The 16,683-nt window shown below is 42.7% G+C and overlaps 1 protein-coding gene across 2 annotated transcripts; it reads left to right on the plus strand.

Moving 5' to 3' along the window:
- Positions 1–39: 39 nt before the first annotated feature.
- On the plus strand, positions 40–16,191 carry LOC119719179 (phospholipase DDHD2-like). 2 transcript variants are annotated; one of them, XM_038188537.1, is made up of 16 exons: positions 40–216; positions 1,095–1,657; positions 1,835–2,045; positions 2,222–2,418; positions 3,787–3,994; positions 4,738–4,827; positions 5,771–5,912; positions 6,300–6,508; positions 7,063–7,316; positions 8,342–8,437; positions 8,992–9,151; positions 11,019–11,185; positions 12,882–12,987; positions 13,740–13,962; positions 15,037–15,171; positions 15,992–16,191. In XM_038188537.1, exons 1-16 carry the CDS (start codon positions 105–107, stop codon positions 16,107–16,109), a joined length of 2,991 nt encoding a protein of 996 aa, XP_038044465.1. In that variant the 5' UTR covers positions 40–104; the 3' UTR covers positions 16,110–16,191. The 2 variants fall into 2 exon arrangements, with proteins under 2 accessions (XP_038044465.1, XP_038044464.1); XM_038188536.1 differs by having other exon boundaries at positions 41–216; positions 13,740–13,973; positions 15,039–15,171.
- The last annotated feature ends 492 nt before the right edge of the window (positions 16,192–16,683 follow it).

Consider the following 16,683-nt stretch of genomic DNA (forward strand, 5'->3'; position numbering starts at 1 on the left):
CTCACATTTCACAAGTTGGTCGCCAGACCGGAACAGGTATAAACAGCGCCCTCCATTGGTGAACTTTTATATGACGTGTCGTGCAGCAGAAAAGGGGCTGAATCATGGCTGATCCGAATCAGAATCCTCCGCCTTTATTGCTTTTTCCTGCCAGTGATAGCTTGGCACCGGACGCTTTTAGACCGGTTCCAGCAACTGCATCACTCTTTCCAACTGGTGAGTAATTTGTGTGAGTTTTTGATGATGTTTACAGTTAGAAACTTATTGAAATACGGAAGACATTTTACCGGCATCTGTGGACTGTGGCATTTTTAAGAAGCCTTTGAGTTTGATTCATGATTGATCATGGATTGATTAAGTGATCGAGGATCACGAGATAGAGAAAGATTATAACGTTTTCATGGTTAACTTCCTTTCAGACTGCATCATAGCTAAACCATACTTTTGCTTATTGATCCTGTGGCTGTATATAATCAGTAAAATCGTGGTTAAAATAACGCCATTAAACTTTGAAGGATAGGCCTATAATTCAAAACCAAAATAGGCCTGAACATGGTCCGAGTAACTTGGACCCAACTTATCGCCTTGTTAACATTCGGACATGGTCTATCGCCAGACCGTGTCCGAATGTTAAAAAGGTGATAAGTTGGGTCCAAGTTACTCTGACTAGCCTGAACACTGCTGAACTGAGTCTGAGTGCAACGTGAACAGACCCTTTAAAACTACGCGATCCTATTTTTTCGCACTCACTTTTGCTTGACAACGCGCACGCAATGCGAAAAGTTATCTGCGCAGATTATGGAGGATCGAGGATACATGATGTATATGAAACAAAGGTAGACTTCCTTCTTCACTACTTCAACTTGCAACATTTGAATAGGCCAAAATCTGAAAGGGGTTGTGCCTATACCCTTGCAAAGTTGCAGCGTTCCGCATGCGTCAATCATAGCATTTTCAGTGTACTAACCACAGTATTTAAGCTGTGGTACATCAATACTGGTAACCATGGTAATATCATATTTCTCAAATTCCAAAACCCAGAAGCATTTTGCCTTCATTTAATTCACTCTTCATTTCATTGTCTCTTCTTGTAGAAGATGGTGAAGCTGACAGTTTTCTTGGCCAGACAGCCGAGCCCTCTGTTGGCCAAACCACCCAGCCACAAATTCCCTTCTTCACAACTGCATCGTCCGCCAGTGCCTCGGACCCTTTTGCCAACATCAGCCAACCAGCATCCCTCCCCACTCAAGCCCAACAAAGTACCACGTTGACGACAAATCCAACCCAGCCTCCGCTATATGCCCCTTCATCCTCCTGTCACCAGCCTGTCAGTTTCTCAAGTCCGGCACCCCCACAACCCTCTCAGCAGTACTCCAGCGGTCCACCCATTGGCACCCCTAGTAATCGACAAGGACCCCCCATGTCTGCGCCCCATGATCCCAATGCACCCCCACCCACAGGCCCACCACAGGGGCGAACTGGGGGCTTTGGAGGGGTAAAGCTTGGACAGGGATACAAGCCGGTACTCCACCCTATGGGTGGGGTGGGATCGACACCTACAAGTACACCTCCGATGGGGACTCTCCCTCTGGGCGGACCCCCTATGGGGGCCCCACCCACTGGAGCCCCACCCACTGGACCCCCTGGTCTCCCAATGGTGAGTTCAGTTGATTTGCAAGTGGCTTCTTTTCTGTTACAATCAATATTGCTAATGTTTATTTCGTTTTTTGCAAGTTTTGGACAAAGTTCCTGCTGCAGTTAAATCCATAAGTAGAACTCATTATGTTTTTACATATGTTCACGTTTCATTATTCACCGCTTCTCTTTCTTGCAGTTTGATTCCTCAAGGCCCCCACCTACTTCTGCCGATCTTCACCATGCCCAGTCCACGGGTCCCCAGTCAGGCGCCTCTCCAGGCCCCGGGGGTACCCCATACCACCCTGTCCAGCCACATTGGTTCTACTGTAAGGAGTTTGATAGGGGTGAAGTGTGGAACCCCTTTAGTATCATGGATTCAATCAGACTGGATGAGGCACTTCATGCTTGTGAGTAAATTAAAAGGCAATTCTGGTCTCTTAAAAAATATGAAGAAAATGATTTAATCCAATTCCCCAAATTGTCAAAAATCCATGAAGAGGTTTTATGAATATTGGCGTACTGAGAAAGTTACACCCAGGCCACTATTTGTTAATGTATCTCAATCTGTGTCTTGGCCTTGTAGCTTATAACAACCTCAATGAGGACATCATCATCTCCACCAATGGAGGGCGCTATGACGTGAACATCCAGCAGCGACAACGACACGCAGTCTACTGGGATGAGAGGCCCTCAAGTGTCCGTCGATGCACGTGGTTTTACAAGAGCGACGGCGAGAACCGATTCCTGCCATACGAGGAAGCCTTGGCCGATAAACTAGAGGTTTGTTTCGTTTCTTCTTATATTTGTCTTCTTTCGTCTCATTGAGATGTGGTGATTTTACCTGTTTATTGTCTTAAAGATATAGTCCATCATTTGTAATTTGTGCATTTTGTTCGTTTGAAGCAACAAAAGTGTTCAAAATCTAATGAAGGATACTGAACAACTAACCTGATGAAGTTTCAGCTCAGCTTCAGCTGTACATTCCGAGAAAAACAGCATCCTAGGATCTCAATTTCAAATCAAAAGTTGCTGAATCATGTTTTAATTGTTTTGAATTGCAGCTATACGCGATGTCGCGCACTGATCCGACAAATTATAGCAACCGCGCATGCCTGTGCGTCGTGCCAATGCTTGCGCGTGCTGCGCCGAATAACAAAACGTACTACTCATTTAAATTCTCCTACGGTCTTAAGATGCACCGTTGGAAAGGCCTTCTTTCATTGATTACTTCAAAATGATAACTTGCCAGAAAGATTAATTTCACAGGGAGTTTAGTCCACTTACTATCTTTCAACCAAGTATGTTTTTCAACAATAATACGCCAGTTACTTTTTTGGATGGCTGCAAAAGATGGACTATAGCTTGAACCATTACCCTTCCTGGTCCTTCGAAATCCACTGCAAGGTTTTAGGAGTCAGCAGGATTGAGACGGTTAAGCCCATTTACTGTGGAATTCGATGCCCTTTGACACTTTTAATTACATGCACAATGAATGTGCTTTGGCTTCCTACCCATCTACTGGAGTGTGGCCTAGTGGCTAGGGTTCGTGACTCATGATCAGCGGGTCAGGGGTTCGACCAGCTGCTGGTCATATATTGCGTCCTTGGGCAAGCCGCTTCACCCCCGCTTGCCTCTCTCTACCCAGGAGTATAAATGGGTACTGGCATTAGCTGGGGAGTAACCTGCGATGGACTAGCATCCCATCCAGGGGGAATAGAAATATTCTCAGTCGTATCATGCTACTGAAACCAGTGATAAACGCCGGCCTGATGGGCCACATTTGCATCCCTGTCATGCTTCATCGCTTCCAGGCACCATATAACCCATCTGCACTGTTGGAATCCCTCAGTCTCCTGACGACGGGCAGAGTATACTGTCCGAAACATTTAATACCCACTGGTGCTTTTCAGAACCACACATTCTCACAAAAGAGATTTTGCCACATTTACGGTGCAAACCTTCAAATCTCATCTCACATTGGTTGTGACATACTTTTTACTTTACTTTCCTACCAATCCGTATATGTTGGAGGGTTCAGGAAAATTCCAAGCAGATAGGGAGTGAAGGTTATATGACTACGGAGTAAAGGTTATAGAGCTTCCATTTTTTGCTTCCAATAATTAAAAAATTCAAACGTCATAATTGCAGCAAGAGTACGAGACTGCCGTTCTCAACAACGTTTGGCACAAGAGGCTTGAGTTTGCGGATGGCGAGACCATTGTCATGCACAACCCCAACGTCATCGTCCATTTCCGACCCCCGTCTAGGGCAGATGATTTTGGCACCTCCCCCGATGGTCAGATGAGACCCAGGGTTGTCAAACGTGGAGTGGATGATGTGGAAAATATTGATCAAGGTTGGAGATTTACTTAAAATTCTTAGCAATTTGTTGTTTTTTTCCTGCGTACTTTCATTTTTCCGACTTTGGATTATATGTGACCGGCTCCACAAAAAAGGGTATTAAGTCACGCTGAGCATTATTGTGTAATGACCCGCTCAACATTGAGAAGGTGAAAAGTTTGTCAAAATATGATTTTCATTTTTTGTCATGAATGACATCTTTAATACCTACATTTTCAGGTTTCAGTCACAGAAAAGTTGATTCTGATGAATAAAGTGGAAAAAAACAACCATTTTGTGTGTGTCGTTCTGTTGTTCAACAACAAAGCCAGCTATTTCAAAGCCTGTTTCCTCAGTTGTGTAATTTGAACTCCAAGGAAGTAATTAATATGCAAATACATCATATTTCCAGAACGGGAGGGGCTATGGAGCTCTGTTATGTACCAAATGAAAGCTTACATTGTGGGCTTTCCAAACATGTATATAACTCAATTTCACCTTTTTGCAACATAATACCCTTTTTTGTGGAGCCGGTCACATATAAGGCCACTTTCCTGTTTGCGGGAGAATTATGGCAGAAACGTGTAGTGAACATATGTTTGTTACATACATGTAGACCTGTCTACAGACGTCGTAAAGCTTGATGTAATTAGAACTGGTGTGACTCATTGCTTATTTCTGAAATATTGAACAGAATAACTCCGACAGCTGTCTTTCAACGGTCTATTGGTCTTTCTTCTCTTGTTTGTATTCCTTTAGGAGAACCGAACCAAATTGATCATTTGGTCTTCATAGCCCATGGCATTGGGCCTGTCTGTGACCTACGGTTCAGAGGGATCGTTGAGTGTGGTAAGAAACCTTAGATTCACCCCTCCTACTAGCTCCCCTAATACCCTATAATGTAACTAAATTTAACTACCAAATTTCCGTCACCCTATTATTTCAGCCACTCAACTAAACTCAAATCGGGTGAAGTTGTGAGCCAGTGTCAGAGTTGTAACGAGTCACTGATTTTTGTGACTCGAGTCGAGTCGAGTCATTTTAAAGAAGTGACTCAAGTCGAGTCAAGTCATTAGGTCAAGACGGTCGAGTCGAGTCGAGTCGAGTCACAATGTGTAGTCGAGTCGAGTCGAGTCAAGTATTTAGCTCGAGTCAATTCAAGTCACAAATATTTGAGCACTATACAATAAATAAACACAAGAGAGAAAGTCATTTTCTGGCTTTTCAAATTTTACATTCGGGCTAAATGTGGCGACACCACATTTGCCTCTTAATGAAAATAAAAAGGGGGTGCCAGCTGATCGTCATTCAACTAATGGGGACACTGATCAAACCATGTATGTATATGTATACATTATTCGCGAACATTCTAACGTGACATGAACAAAAACAGTTTTGCTTTTATTTTTGGGACTTGAGTCTCATTAGCCTTCCTCGAGTCGAGTCGAGTCATTCTGATGAGGGACTCGAGTCGAGTCGAGTCATTTGCTCGCAGTGACTCGAGTCGAGTCGAGTCATTTGCCCACTCGAGTCGAGTCGAGTCACCAAAAATTGTGACTCGAGTCGGACTTGAGTCGAGTCATTGACTTGAGTCATTACAACTCTGGCCAGTGGTGTAAAAGGTGACCACTTCTTCAGCTTGTCATAAATCTCTTGAAAGACATTTCCCAAGTTGCTGTCACATTTTTTAGTCTTTTTTTATGAATGAAAAGAAAGGAAATGAAAAGCTTGATCTGTTCAGATTCTGGATATTATTGTTATAAATTAGTTTTTAACTTTTGTTGCCTCCTAGTGGATGACTTTCGTTCTGTCTCGCTGGGCTTGATGCGTTCACATTTCAAGCACTCACAAGAAGATGGCAGGACTGGACGGATCGAGTTCCTACCCGTCTACTGGTATGATGCCTTGCATGGAGACGCGACAGGTGTTGACAGGTATGGTTAGCCAGGGTTAAAAAAACTCAGAGATACTAGAAATATTCCATTTAGGAGATATTATTACCTATCAAATTTGACTGCTTATCAAAAACAAGCCAGATCCATTCACAGGCATTATACACAAGTGGCAATTTGGTTGATAACCTCTTTGAGATAAGCAAATTTCTTGAGTGCTTAGCATAGTATTGTGCTTGGCAGCTCTGTAAACTTGTCCCTGAAACATCCTAGGAACTGGAGGTGTTCCTATTTTGAAGCCTTGACCAATGCATAAGCACGCTTATCAAAAAAAGGACAAGTCAACAGTGAATTTTTGATGCAGTGTCTGAAATAAGTTTCATTGTTTCAGATGTTTGTGACGAAAGCATTTTACACAAATCCTTTCAGACGTTTGAGACGCATCACCTTGCCAAGCATCAGCCGTCTTCGCCGGTTCACCAACGACACCCTCCTGGATATCCTCTTCTACTCCAGTCCCTCCTACTCCCAGAAGATCGCTGAGCACGTCTGCTCGGAGATCAACCGCCTCTACCAGCTGTTCCAAGACAGAAACCCTGACTTCCGGGGACAAGCTTCTATTGTTGGACACAGTCTAGGTGAGGCTCACCCTGGCCATGTCCACATTACTTGGCTTTGGCTTGAAATTACATACGAGTCTGTAGGAAGTGGCTGCAGCCGCTATCTTTGACTCGCGTGTAATTTCAAGCCGTATCCCATTCAGGCCGCATCTGAATTATAGGCTACGGCTCACAGCAACACTTGTGCCCATGGGAAGCGTCTTCAGCCGCTTCCAAAGCTGCATATGTAATTGGTAGTTGAAGTCAAGTAATTTATACACACCCTTCAGAAGAGAACTGCAAAGTTCTCCTGTTAAATCTAGATTCATATTTTTAGATAGGATACACAATTAAATAGGGACCAAAGGATTTTTTGATCATTTGTAGCGTAATTAGTTCTCTATCTGAACTCCATTTTACTTCAGCCATCAAGCATGTAAGTTGGTGTCTTGTACACTGAAAGCTGATAGTGCAAACACTGTTTTGCCAGTGTGGTCTCATTGGCCAATCACATGATGACAAATTTGTAGTTTCTCCACCATAAATTTAACTATTTCACATCAAAATCACACTTTTCGTTTTCTCTTTTGCAGGTTCTCTGATCGTCTTTGACCTCCTGTCCCACCAGGGAGATGGCCAACCAAACTTACAAACAACCGACTCCCACACGGACACACCCGTCACTCCGGACCAATCCCTCGCCCTGCCCGGCGATGAACTCACTGAGAATGTAGCCAATGAGGAAGCCGAGGAAGAGGTCATGACCCTAGACAGTGCCCTCGCTCAGCTGGGACTGATCGACTTCCTGCCCAAGTTTCAGGAGGAGCGGATTGATATAGAGACTCTGGTAAAGAAAACTGCTGATGTGATCAATTTTGAAAAATTTTGACGCACTGCATGTATCTTTCGTAAGAAGAAAATTTGGTTTGATAGTAGAAAGAGTGAATGACTTCTGAAACACTTGAAAACAAATTTCTATGATTGATCAAAAGAATGTAACTCCACGAAGTAAGTAACCACCAAAATTGTATTCTTAAAGCCAGAGTCCATCATTTGCAGCTATCCCAAAAGTAACTGGCGTAATTATTGTTGAAAGACATACTCATGGGCGTCGCGAGGGGGGGGCAAGGGGGGGCACTTGCCCCCCCCTGGAAAAAAAAAAAAAAAAAAAAAAAGGAAGAAAAAGGAAGAAAAAAAAAAAAAAAAAGAGGCTCGAAGACAAAGTGGTGTAAATTTAATGAGTGGGGGGGGGGGCAAAATGTCCCTGCCCCCCTCTAAAACTGATAAATCGAGAATGTGTTGAGAAATACAAGCATTTTTTGGCAAGAATTTGTTTTGCCCCCCTCTAGAAAAAATCCTGGCGACGCCCATGGACATACTTGGTTGAAAGATAGTAAGGGGACTAAACTCCCTGTGAAATTATTCTTTCTGGCAAGCTGTCATTTTGAAGAAATCAACGAAAGAAGGCCTTTCCAACGGTGCGTCTTTAAGAAGCACCGTTGGAAATTTCCGTTAGTAGTTCGTTTTTTTATTCGGTGAAGCACGCCCAAGCGTTGACACGACGCACACGCCCGCGCGGTTGCTATAATTCGTCAGCTGCAATGGGCTCTGTGAGAACGTGTCTCGGACGCTGAATTCAGGCCCGATACAAAAAATGATTCAGCAACTTTTGATTTGAAATCGAGAAACTAGAATATTGGTTTTCTCCAAATATACAGCTGAAGCTGAGCTGAAACTTCATCAGGTTAGTTGTTCAGCATCCTTCTTTAGATTGTGAGCACTTTTGTTGCTTCAAACAAACAAAATGCACAAATTACAAATGATGGACTATGCCTTTAAATCTTACGATTTCATGCATCCTTTACTCCTCAGCTCATGTGTAGTGACTCTGACTTGAAGGAGATGGGTCTCCCTCTCGGACCCAGGAAGAAACTAGGTGGCTTCTTGAAGGAGCAAGCAACCAAAGAGGTCAGTAGCTCACAATGTAACCCATTTTATACTCAAAAGAATCAGTTCCTTGACCTATTAGTAAGTTTTGCGAGCCATTTTAATTCATGTACCTAGCATATCAACCTCTGTACTGATGACGTCACACTTTGTTTACATGTGTGCTTTCCTATGGTGCTCAGTGGACCGTGGGCTCCCACTGGCTCCATAGGAAAGTGCACATGTAAGCAAAGTGTGACGTCATCAGTACAGAGGCTTATTAGCTCTGACCTCAACTTTCAATGCTTTTTTACCAGGATTTAATCATATCTTAATCATCTTCCATTGGAAAATTTGTTTTGTTGCAAACTGTGTCACTACTTTTGAGGATTTCTTGTTGATGTCTTGTTGTTTAGGAAAATAAAGGTATAAAAAGCCTAGAAATCCATAAGAAATTGTATTAAATGCTATTAGACTTCACGTAATATATTTCAATGTCAGTGATTCAGTTAAGAATCTAAGAGGTGTGTGCCACAGCCAAGTTTCTCGTACTTTTGGGCCAAAATAGTTGAGAAAGATTGTTGCCATCTTTACAGGAGAGGAACAGGAAAGCTCGCGAGGCCAGGATGAAGGCTGAAGCAGAGAAACAAGCCAGAGAAGTCTTGGAGCGTGAGAGGCAGGAAGCCTCATCAGCATCACAGTTCAACGATGTGTCTGCACACTCTGTACACATTGACTTTGAACCTGGATCAGAAGGTAGGGTATGATGAGACCTACAATTCCTAAACCAGTTAAAGATATAGTCCATCATTTGTAATTTGTGCATTTTGTTCATTTGAAGCAACAAAGGTGTTCAAAATCTAATGAAGGATACTGAACAGCTAACCTGATGAAGTTTCAGCTCAGCTTCAGCTGTATATTCCGAGAAAAAACAGCATTCTAGGATCTCAATTTCAAATCAAAAGTTGCTGAATCATGTTTTGAATTGTTTTGAATTGCAGCTATACGCGAGTCGCGCACTGATCCGACGAATTATAGCAACCGCGCGCGCCTGTGCGTCGTGCCAATGCTTGCGCGCGCTGCGCCGAATAACAAAGCGAACTACTAATTTAAGTTTTCCTACGGTGCGTCTTAAGACGCACCGTTGGAAAGGCCTTCTTTCGTTGATTACTTCAAAATGATAGCTTGCCAGAAAGATTAATTTCACAGGGGGTTTAGTCCCCTTACTATCTTTCAACCAAGTATGTTTTTCAACAATAATACGCCAGTTACTTTTTCGCATGGCTGCAAATGATGGACTATAGCTTTAAACCAGCCAGTGTTGGTATGTGTAGATAATTTGAGAACCAGTTTGCTCCATCAAGGTTATCTGAGGACCCTTACCTTGGCGTCCGTGAAGATGGAGGTTAAGTCTAAAGTAAAGCCAGATCTCCTGACCTTTTCTGTGTCTATTGGCAGTATATTCCCACACAGTTGGAATTGTCAAAGACCTTGACAAAAGTAATAATAATAACAGAGTCTTGTAGAGCGCCAATGTTTGCTCGAAAGCATACTTGCTCAAAACATAACTTGCTGCTTCAACAGACCAGTAAACTGAACATTGTCAAATGTCACAACAGTCTACGTGGAGTGCTGTGGCCTCGTGGTTAAGGGCACTGGATTCGTGGTCTGTGGGTAAAGCTGCGGGTTGTGGGTTCGAGTCCAGCCGGGGTCATGGTACAGTCTACGTGGAGTGCTGTGGCCTCGTGGTTAAGGGCATTGGATTCGTGGTCTGTGGGTAAAGCTGCGGGTTGTGGGTTCGAGTCCATCCGGGGTCATGGTACAGTCTACGTGGAGTGCTGTGGCCTCGTGGTTAAGGGCATTGGATTCGTGGTCTGTGGGTAAAGCTGCGGGTTGTGGGTTCGAGTCCAGCCGGGGTCATGGTACAGTCTACATGGAGTGCTGTGGCCTCGTAGTTAAGGGCATTGGATTCGTGGTCTGTGGGTAAAGCTGCGGGTTGTTAGGTTATGGTGCGTGTGCCCTTGAGCAAGGCACTTTGTCACTCATTGCTTCTCTCCACGCAGGAGTAAATGGGTACCTGTGAGGGCAGAGATGGTTATTGTGATTGAATAAGCTTGCTTGCGCCTAACAGGCAGCATCCAGCTGTATACTCCCCAGGGAGCTGAGATGGTATTTGGATTGTTTAATTGGCCCAATGATCAGGGGTAATAATAATACTGTAAGCGCTGTGATTTAGTTTACTAATAAGAGCGTTCTTAAATGCCGATTATTATTATTATTATTATTATTATTATTATTATAGCCTTAGAGGAGAGATTTGCGTGCCACCCAATACACTGCTTGAACATGTCACTTGACCAAGAAATTCATCACTGCAAATCTTCACACTCTTAACTTTGCAAAGTGTATTAGCCTTGAATGTCACTTGTTTGCCCAAGTCTTAAGAACAAATTCTGAACCTTGGAAACTGAAACTATTCTTTGTACATCAGTGCAGGGCAAAACTCATATTGAAATTACATCACCCCGATGCAAATTCCATCCTATGAATAGATTCTGAACCTGTTGAGCATTGGTATGAACTTGTGTCCTGACTACCAACCTTACTGATCCATTTTGCCTAGGTGTCGGCCAACCGCTTGTCAGATACTCTCAGCTAGACTTCAAGCCCCAGGCTTTCTTTGCCATCGGGTCGCCCATCGGCATGTTCCTGACTGTCCGAGGGGTCAGTAGGGTCGGGGAAGAATACAAACTACCAACCTGTGACGGCTTCTTCAATATGTTCCATCCTGTAAGTCATGTCCAAGTTTGAATTCTAATTTTCTTTTGCCTTTATATTCCATGTGGCCTCTGGTAAACGTCCCCTAATCATAGAAATTAATGGTTCCCTCTCACAGTCTTTTAATTAAAGCCAGAGTCCATCATTTGCAGATATCCAAAAAGTAACTGACGTAATTATCATTGAAAAACATTCTTGGTTGAAAGATAGTAAGGGGACTAAACTCCCTGTGAAATTATTCTTTCTGGCAAGCTGTCATTTTGAAGAAATCAGCAAAAGAAGGCCTTTCCAACGGTGCGTCTTAAGAAGCACCGTTGGAAATTTCCGTTAGTAGTTCGTTTTTTTATTCAAGGAAGCACACGCAAGCGTTGACAAGACGCACACGCGCTCGTGGTTGCTATAATTCGTCGGATCGGTGCGCGACATCGCGTAACTGCAATCAGCTCAGTGAGAAAGTGTCTCGGACGCTGAATTCAGGCCAAATTCAAAACATGAGTCAGCAACTTTTGATTTGAAATCGAGATCCTAGAATGTTGTTTTTCTCCAAATATACAGCTGAAGCTGAGCTGAAACTTCATCAGGTTCGTTGTTTGGCACCCTTCTTTAGATTTTGAGCACTTTTGTTGCTTCAAACGAACAAAATGCACAAATTACAAATGATGGACTATACCTTTAAGCACGACGTAGCTTGCGAGGTCGTCACGACCTCTTCATTCAGCGTTGTGGCTAAATCCCTCTGCTCACATGACCACCTTTGGGGTGGTCATCAATAGACTTTGAAAGGTAACTGTTAATTTCTATGTCAACGTGACAAAGTCCAATATCAGTCTAAATGCTGTTATCGCCTAGTCAATTAAATAGATAAATTGGGAAACCATCAACGTTGTCCTTAATGGGCCGATCCATTAAAGGTAGTGTAGATCAATTGCCATGTGTGCATTTGTTTCGTTTAAAGTAACAAAAGTGCCCAAAATCTAAACACAGGTGTTTAACAGCTATTCATAAATACCTAAGACAGTTTACGCATTCCTATTGGTCGAGAGCCCGTCGCGTGGCCGGTCTTAATCGGATGATAAAGACATGGCTAGCTGGTCTTAAACACTTTTCCAGTGTCACATGAAATTTGGACTCCCATGAAATCCGGTGCCTTTTAACATTTCATTGGTTGAACGTTCACATTCCTCACATATGCATGCGCAATACTACCAGTGAATCAGCATTTCATGGTCCAAAATTCACACTACACCAGTCAAGCTGCGTTTTGCGCAACATCGCGCAGTTCGCGCGACGCGCACGCCAATGTCCTTATAAGTAACGAGTTGTGGAGGGGCATTCCATATTATAGTCACAGGGGTGTTTCGTAAAACATGAAGCAAAATTGTTGAACAAAATGGTTGGCAACGTCTAGTTTTTGACTTGTTTTGATTTTTGGACCGAAAAGATTTTTTTTTTGACCGAAAAGGTATTTATGAATGGGAATAAATATGTGTTTGGTCGGTATCAAACACTCTGTTTAAGACCGGTGGGAGTCTGGATGGGTGATAATTACCCATCCAGACTCCCACCGGTCTTAATTAGAGTGTTATAAAACCTCCTGAACACACATTTATTCCCTTATTACCCTTGGACTCCTTATTATCACCCATGTCATCATTTCTATTGTGAAATGAGAGTTCATCGTTGTAATTTTTTGCTCTGTTCTTGCCAGTTTGACCCAGTTGCTTATAGGATGGAACCGCTGGTTCATTCTGACATGGCTGATGTGAAGCCATTCCTGATGCCACACCACAAAGGTCGCAAACGCTTCCATCTAGGTAACTTCCTATCTTCTAAGATTGATGTATCGGTTCATATGATTGCGATGGGCTTTTTCTTTGATTAGAGTTTTCTGGGTTTGCCTAATTGTTAGCTTGAACGTGACATTTTGATTTAACCCTTTCATTACCACATTGTTTATTGACTTGGCTCTCCCCAGGACCAAATTGTTTGCTCAGTCATGCGCAAATCACTAGAGCGTGAACAAAATGACCACAAGTCCAAAACTCACTTTTTTCAACCCAGATTTTCACTGCCAAGGAGTGATTTAAATCATAGGTGTTGTGTGTAAAGTTTGTTCCTTGAGCCTTACTCTTGTATGTGATGTAAAAATGAAGTCCATATGTGTAAATATAAGAAAGTTATGCCTGTTTGTTCATCTGGTTCCATTTATCAAACTGCAAGCCATTTCACCACATGACCAAATGGCACTCCATACCTCAATTTGTGCGTGGATACTTCTGAAGCACTTTTCTCATTTTGTTGTAATGGCAACACTATGAATAAACTACACCATTAGAACGATCCGAAAACACTCTTTCAGCTGGTATATAGTTGATGTATGGACGGCCAAACATATCAACATGCCGCCTTTCTGAAAAGTAGTGAATATATCTGTGTTGAGGATGTTCTGTGTGTGGTTTCCTGGTCGACTAAAGTCGCCCATGGGAACCAGCAGGGGGTTCTCCTTGTCGACAAAAGTCGCCCATGGTAAGGAAAGGGTTAATCAAACCGCGTCGTTTCCTGTCAGAATTGAGGGAGAGCCTCTCGGCCTTTGGCTCAGACCTCAAGCGCAACCTGATCGACTCCATGAAGAAAACCTGGAAGTCCATCCACGAGTTTGCCTTGGCTCATCGGAGCGGTGCGGAGGCTGCGGTCCCTGCTGTCTCATCGGAGGAGATGGAGGCGGTGGCCGAGAAGCTAAGCATGGAGGAGATGGCGAGACAAGAGCAGGAACGAGAAGGGTTGTCATCAAGGGAACCAGGTATGATTTCAATAGAATGTTATATTTTTCCAGCTTCAGAACACTGTACGAAGCCAGAAAATCTAGGAAACGTTTACAACTTCATGTCTGAGTAAAGACTTAATTATCTGATGACTACAATTCGAAGCCAGCACTGACATGGCACAACACCTGCAGTGGTATGTGTACACTAAGACATGGGCATGAGTGTTGCCCTACCATAGTCTTGGCAATTGGCCGGGGTTTGAAAGGCTAGTGTTTGAATTATCATAGCGAGTCGGCTCTGTCTGACATGCATTCAAGTTCCATCAAGTTGCAGAGTGGTTGCCAAGTAGTGTGTCATGTGTTTAAACTCTTCAGCAGGCATCCGGATAATTGACCACGATGATATCAGGTGTCTGGCTCCCACAATACCTGTAAAAGCACAGCCCTAAAAATAAAGATTACATCGGCTTTCACATTTCCATATATAAGCACCGTGTTAGCAGTCCACACTCTGGTGCATCACGACTGGACTACTGTAATCAGCCTCTTGATTGGTATCAGTCAGAAACTGAAAAAGAGGCTTGAAAATGTTCAGCGATCTGCTGCCAGAGTAATTTCAAACAAACGGAAGTTCGACTCCATCACTCCTGAACTTATCAAATTTCACTGACTTCCAATCACACAAAGAATCAACTACAAGGTCATCATTCTTATGTTTAAAGCGTACTGGAAACAAGCTCCCGCTTACATCATGGACATGCTCCAAATTAGTTCTCAACAGAGACGACTTCGATCATCAACCTCCTGTTCACTGCACTTTGTTGAGCCTAGAACCCATTGTGTCTCTTTTGCTGATGGATCATTTTCTGTATACGGCCCCAGAATCTGGAACAAACTTCCAGAATACATTACAGATACCACCTCACTGCATACATTCAAGACACTCCTGAAAGCTCACCTGTTTCAGGAGGCATGCCGTCAGTAATTTTTCTTCTTTTTGGTGCCCCATCAGCGCCTTGGAGCAAACTTTTTGATTTTGGCGCTTTATAAATTTCTTTTGATTGATTGATTGATTGATATTTTCTTTGTTATATAACATAGGTCCATCCACAGAATGTGAGCTGAGATTGGGTCAGCTGAACAATGGACGTCGGATAGACTACGTCCTCCAAGAGGCACCACTGGAGAGCTTCAATGAGTATCTCTTTGCACTGGGAAGCCACACTTGCTACTGGTGAGTAGTCTTAAGTCTTAAGGCTAATACAACTCGGCATGAAAGCAAACGTTAACGTGAATTTGTGACGTCGCGTAAATTTTCACACAACGATTTGGTATCAAATTTTGCATCAAATTAGCTTTGTATTCACATTCGCAAATTCACCTGCCTCATGGCAAAGATAGTTAAAAGGTCAAGAAAAGAATATCCCTTCATCAACGAGGGTATACTCAGGGTTCTACCTTAACTTTTTTGTTCACTAGCCAGCCGGTCTACTGAAACAGACTCTTAATCAGCCCGCTGGCATTTTCACAAGCCTGCATTTTTTTTTAAGCTCAAACACAAAATGGCGTATTTTCAGGCTCAATTCTGAGGCAATTATCTGTGCTTTTAATAAACAGATCTAGTAATTGAACTGTTAAAAACAGTTCATAAAATTAGACACAAGTTGATGAGGTTTTCTTTCTGAATTTAATGATTAATGTCTTCCTGTCCGTTCATCTTTGCCATATCCCAATAATTTTGTTGACTCGCCAGCCAGGCTACTTAAGGAATAGTGTGACTAGCCCGCCGCTGTTTTGACTAGCATTTGGCTAGCGGGCTACCGCTAATTTTGAACCCTGGCATACTATAAATTCACTTTCTTCTTAGTAGATTTCAGTGCACCCTCAAATTAATTTGTTACCAACTCACAGAAAAATCAGAAACAAAATTGGAAGAACGAGAAAAGCAAAACAAAAAACAAATGAAGAAATGTTTTTATTCAACGTGTACACCTAGTTTTTATTTACATCTATGTTTGCAAGAGGTTTAAAGCTTCCTGTCTCTTTGTGTACAGGGATTCTGAGGACACAGTACTACTGATCTTGAAGGAGGTGTATGCATCATTGGGCGTGTTTCCTCTTGTTCATGGTCCCAAGCAAGACTCCACTCCAGCCACGCCCTTACATCACTAGCACATCAACGACATCTCATCGTTACTTTAAATTTTTAAAGGAATATGAGCAGCTTTGACATATTGTAGTAAACTGCTGCTAGCGAAATATACACAACATTGCCTAAAAATTCTGTAATATATCACACAGTTTTAAAATATGAGATTATACAAATAACAAATGTTTGTGAGTGCGATGGTAAGAATAATTTCAAGAGGTGACAGATTGAATGTTCTATTCCACGAGGCGAAGCCGAGTGGAATAGAACATTCAATCTGTCACCGAATGAAATAATTCTTTCCATCGCACGAACGTAAAACATTCGTTATTTGTTTTATACAACACCTGAATAAATTCTCGTCATTTGATTGGTAAATTATAAACTACAATTTATTTTGATTTTAAAGATGTTGAACTACCCCTTCACGAAAATGTTTGAACCCAACGCTGTAGCGCTGGCTCTTTGGAACAATACGCGCTACGCTGAACGCTCACACCAGCATGCAATTTGCACGCAAATACCGCGTCATGGAACAAGCGCAAAGTGAAACGGTATAACGCAATAACGCATGGGTATAACGCATGGTCGCATCGT

Source organism: Patiria miniata, unplaced genomic scaffold (assembly GCF_015706575.1).
Source record: "Patiria miniata isolate m_02_andy unplaced genomic scaffold, ASM1570657v1 HiC_scaffold_8, whole genome shotgun sequence".
NCBI classification, from domain to species: domain Eukaryota; kingdom Metazoa; phylum Echinodermata; class Asteroidea; order Valvatida; family Asterinidae; genus Patiria; species Patiria miniata.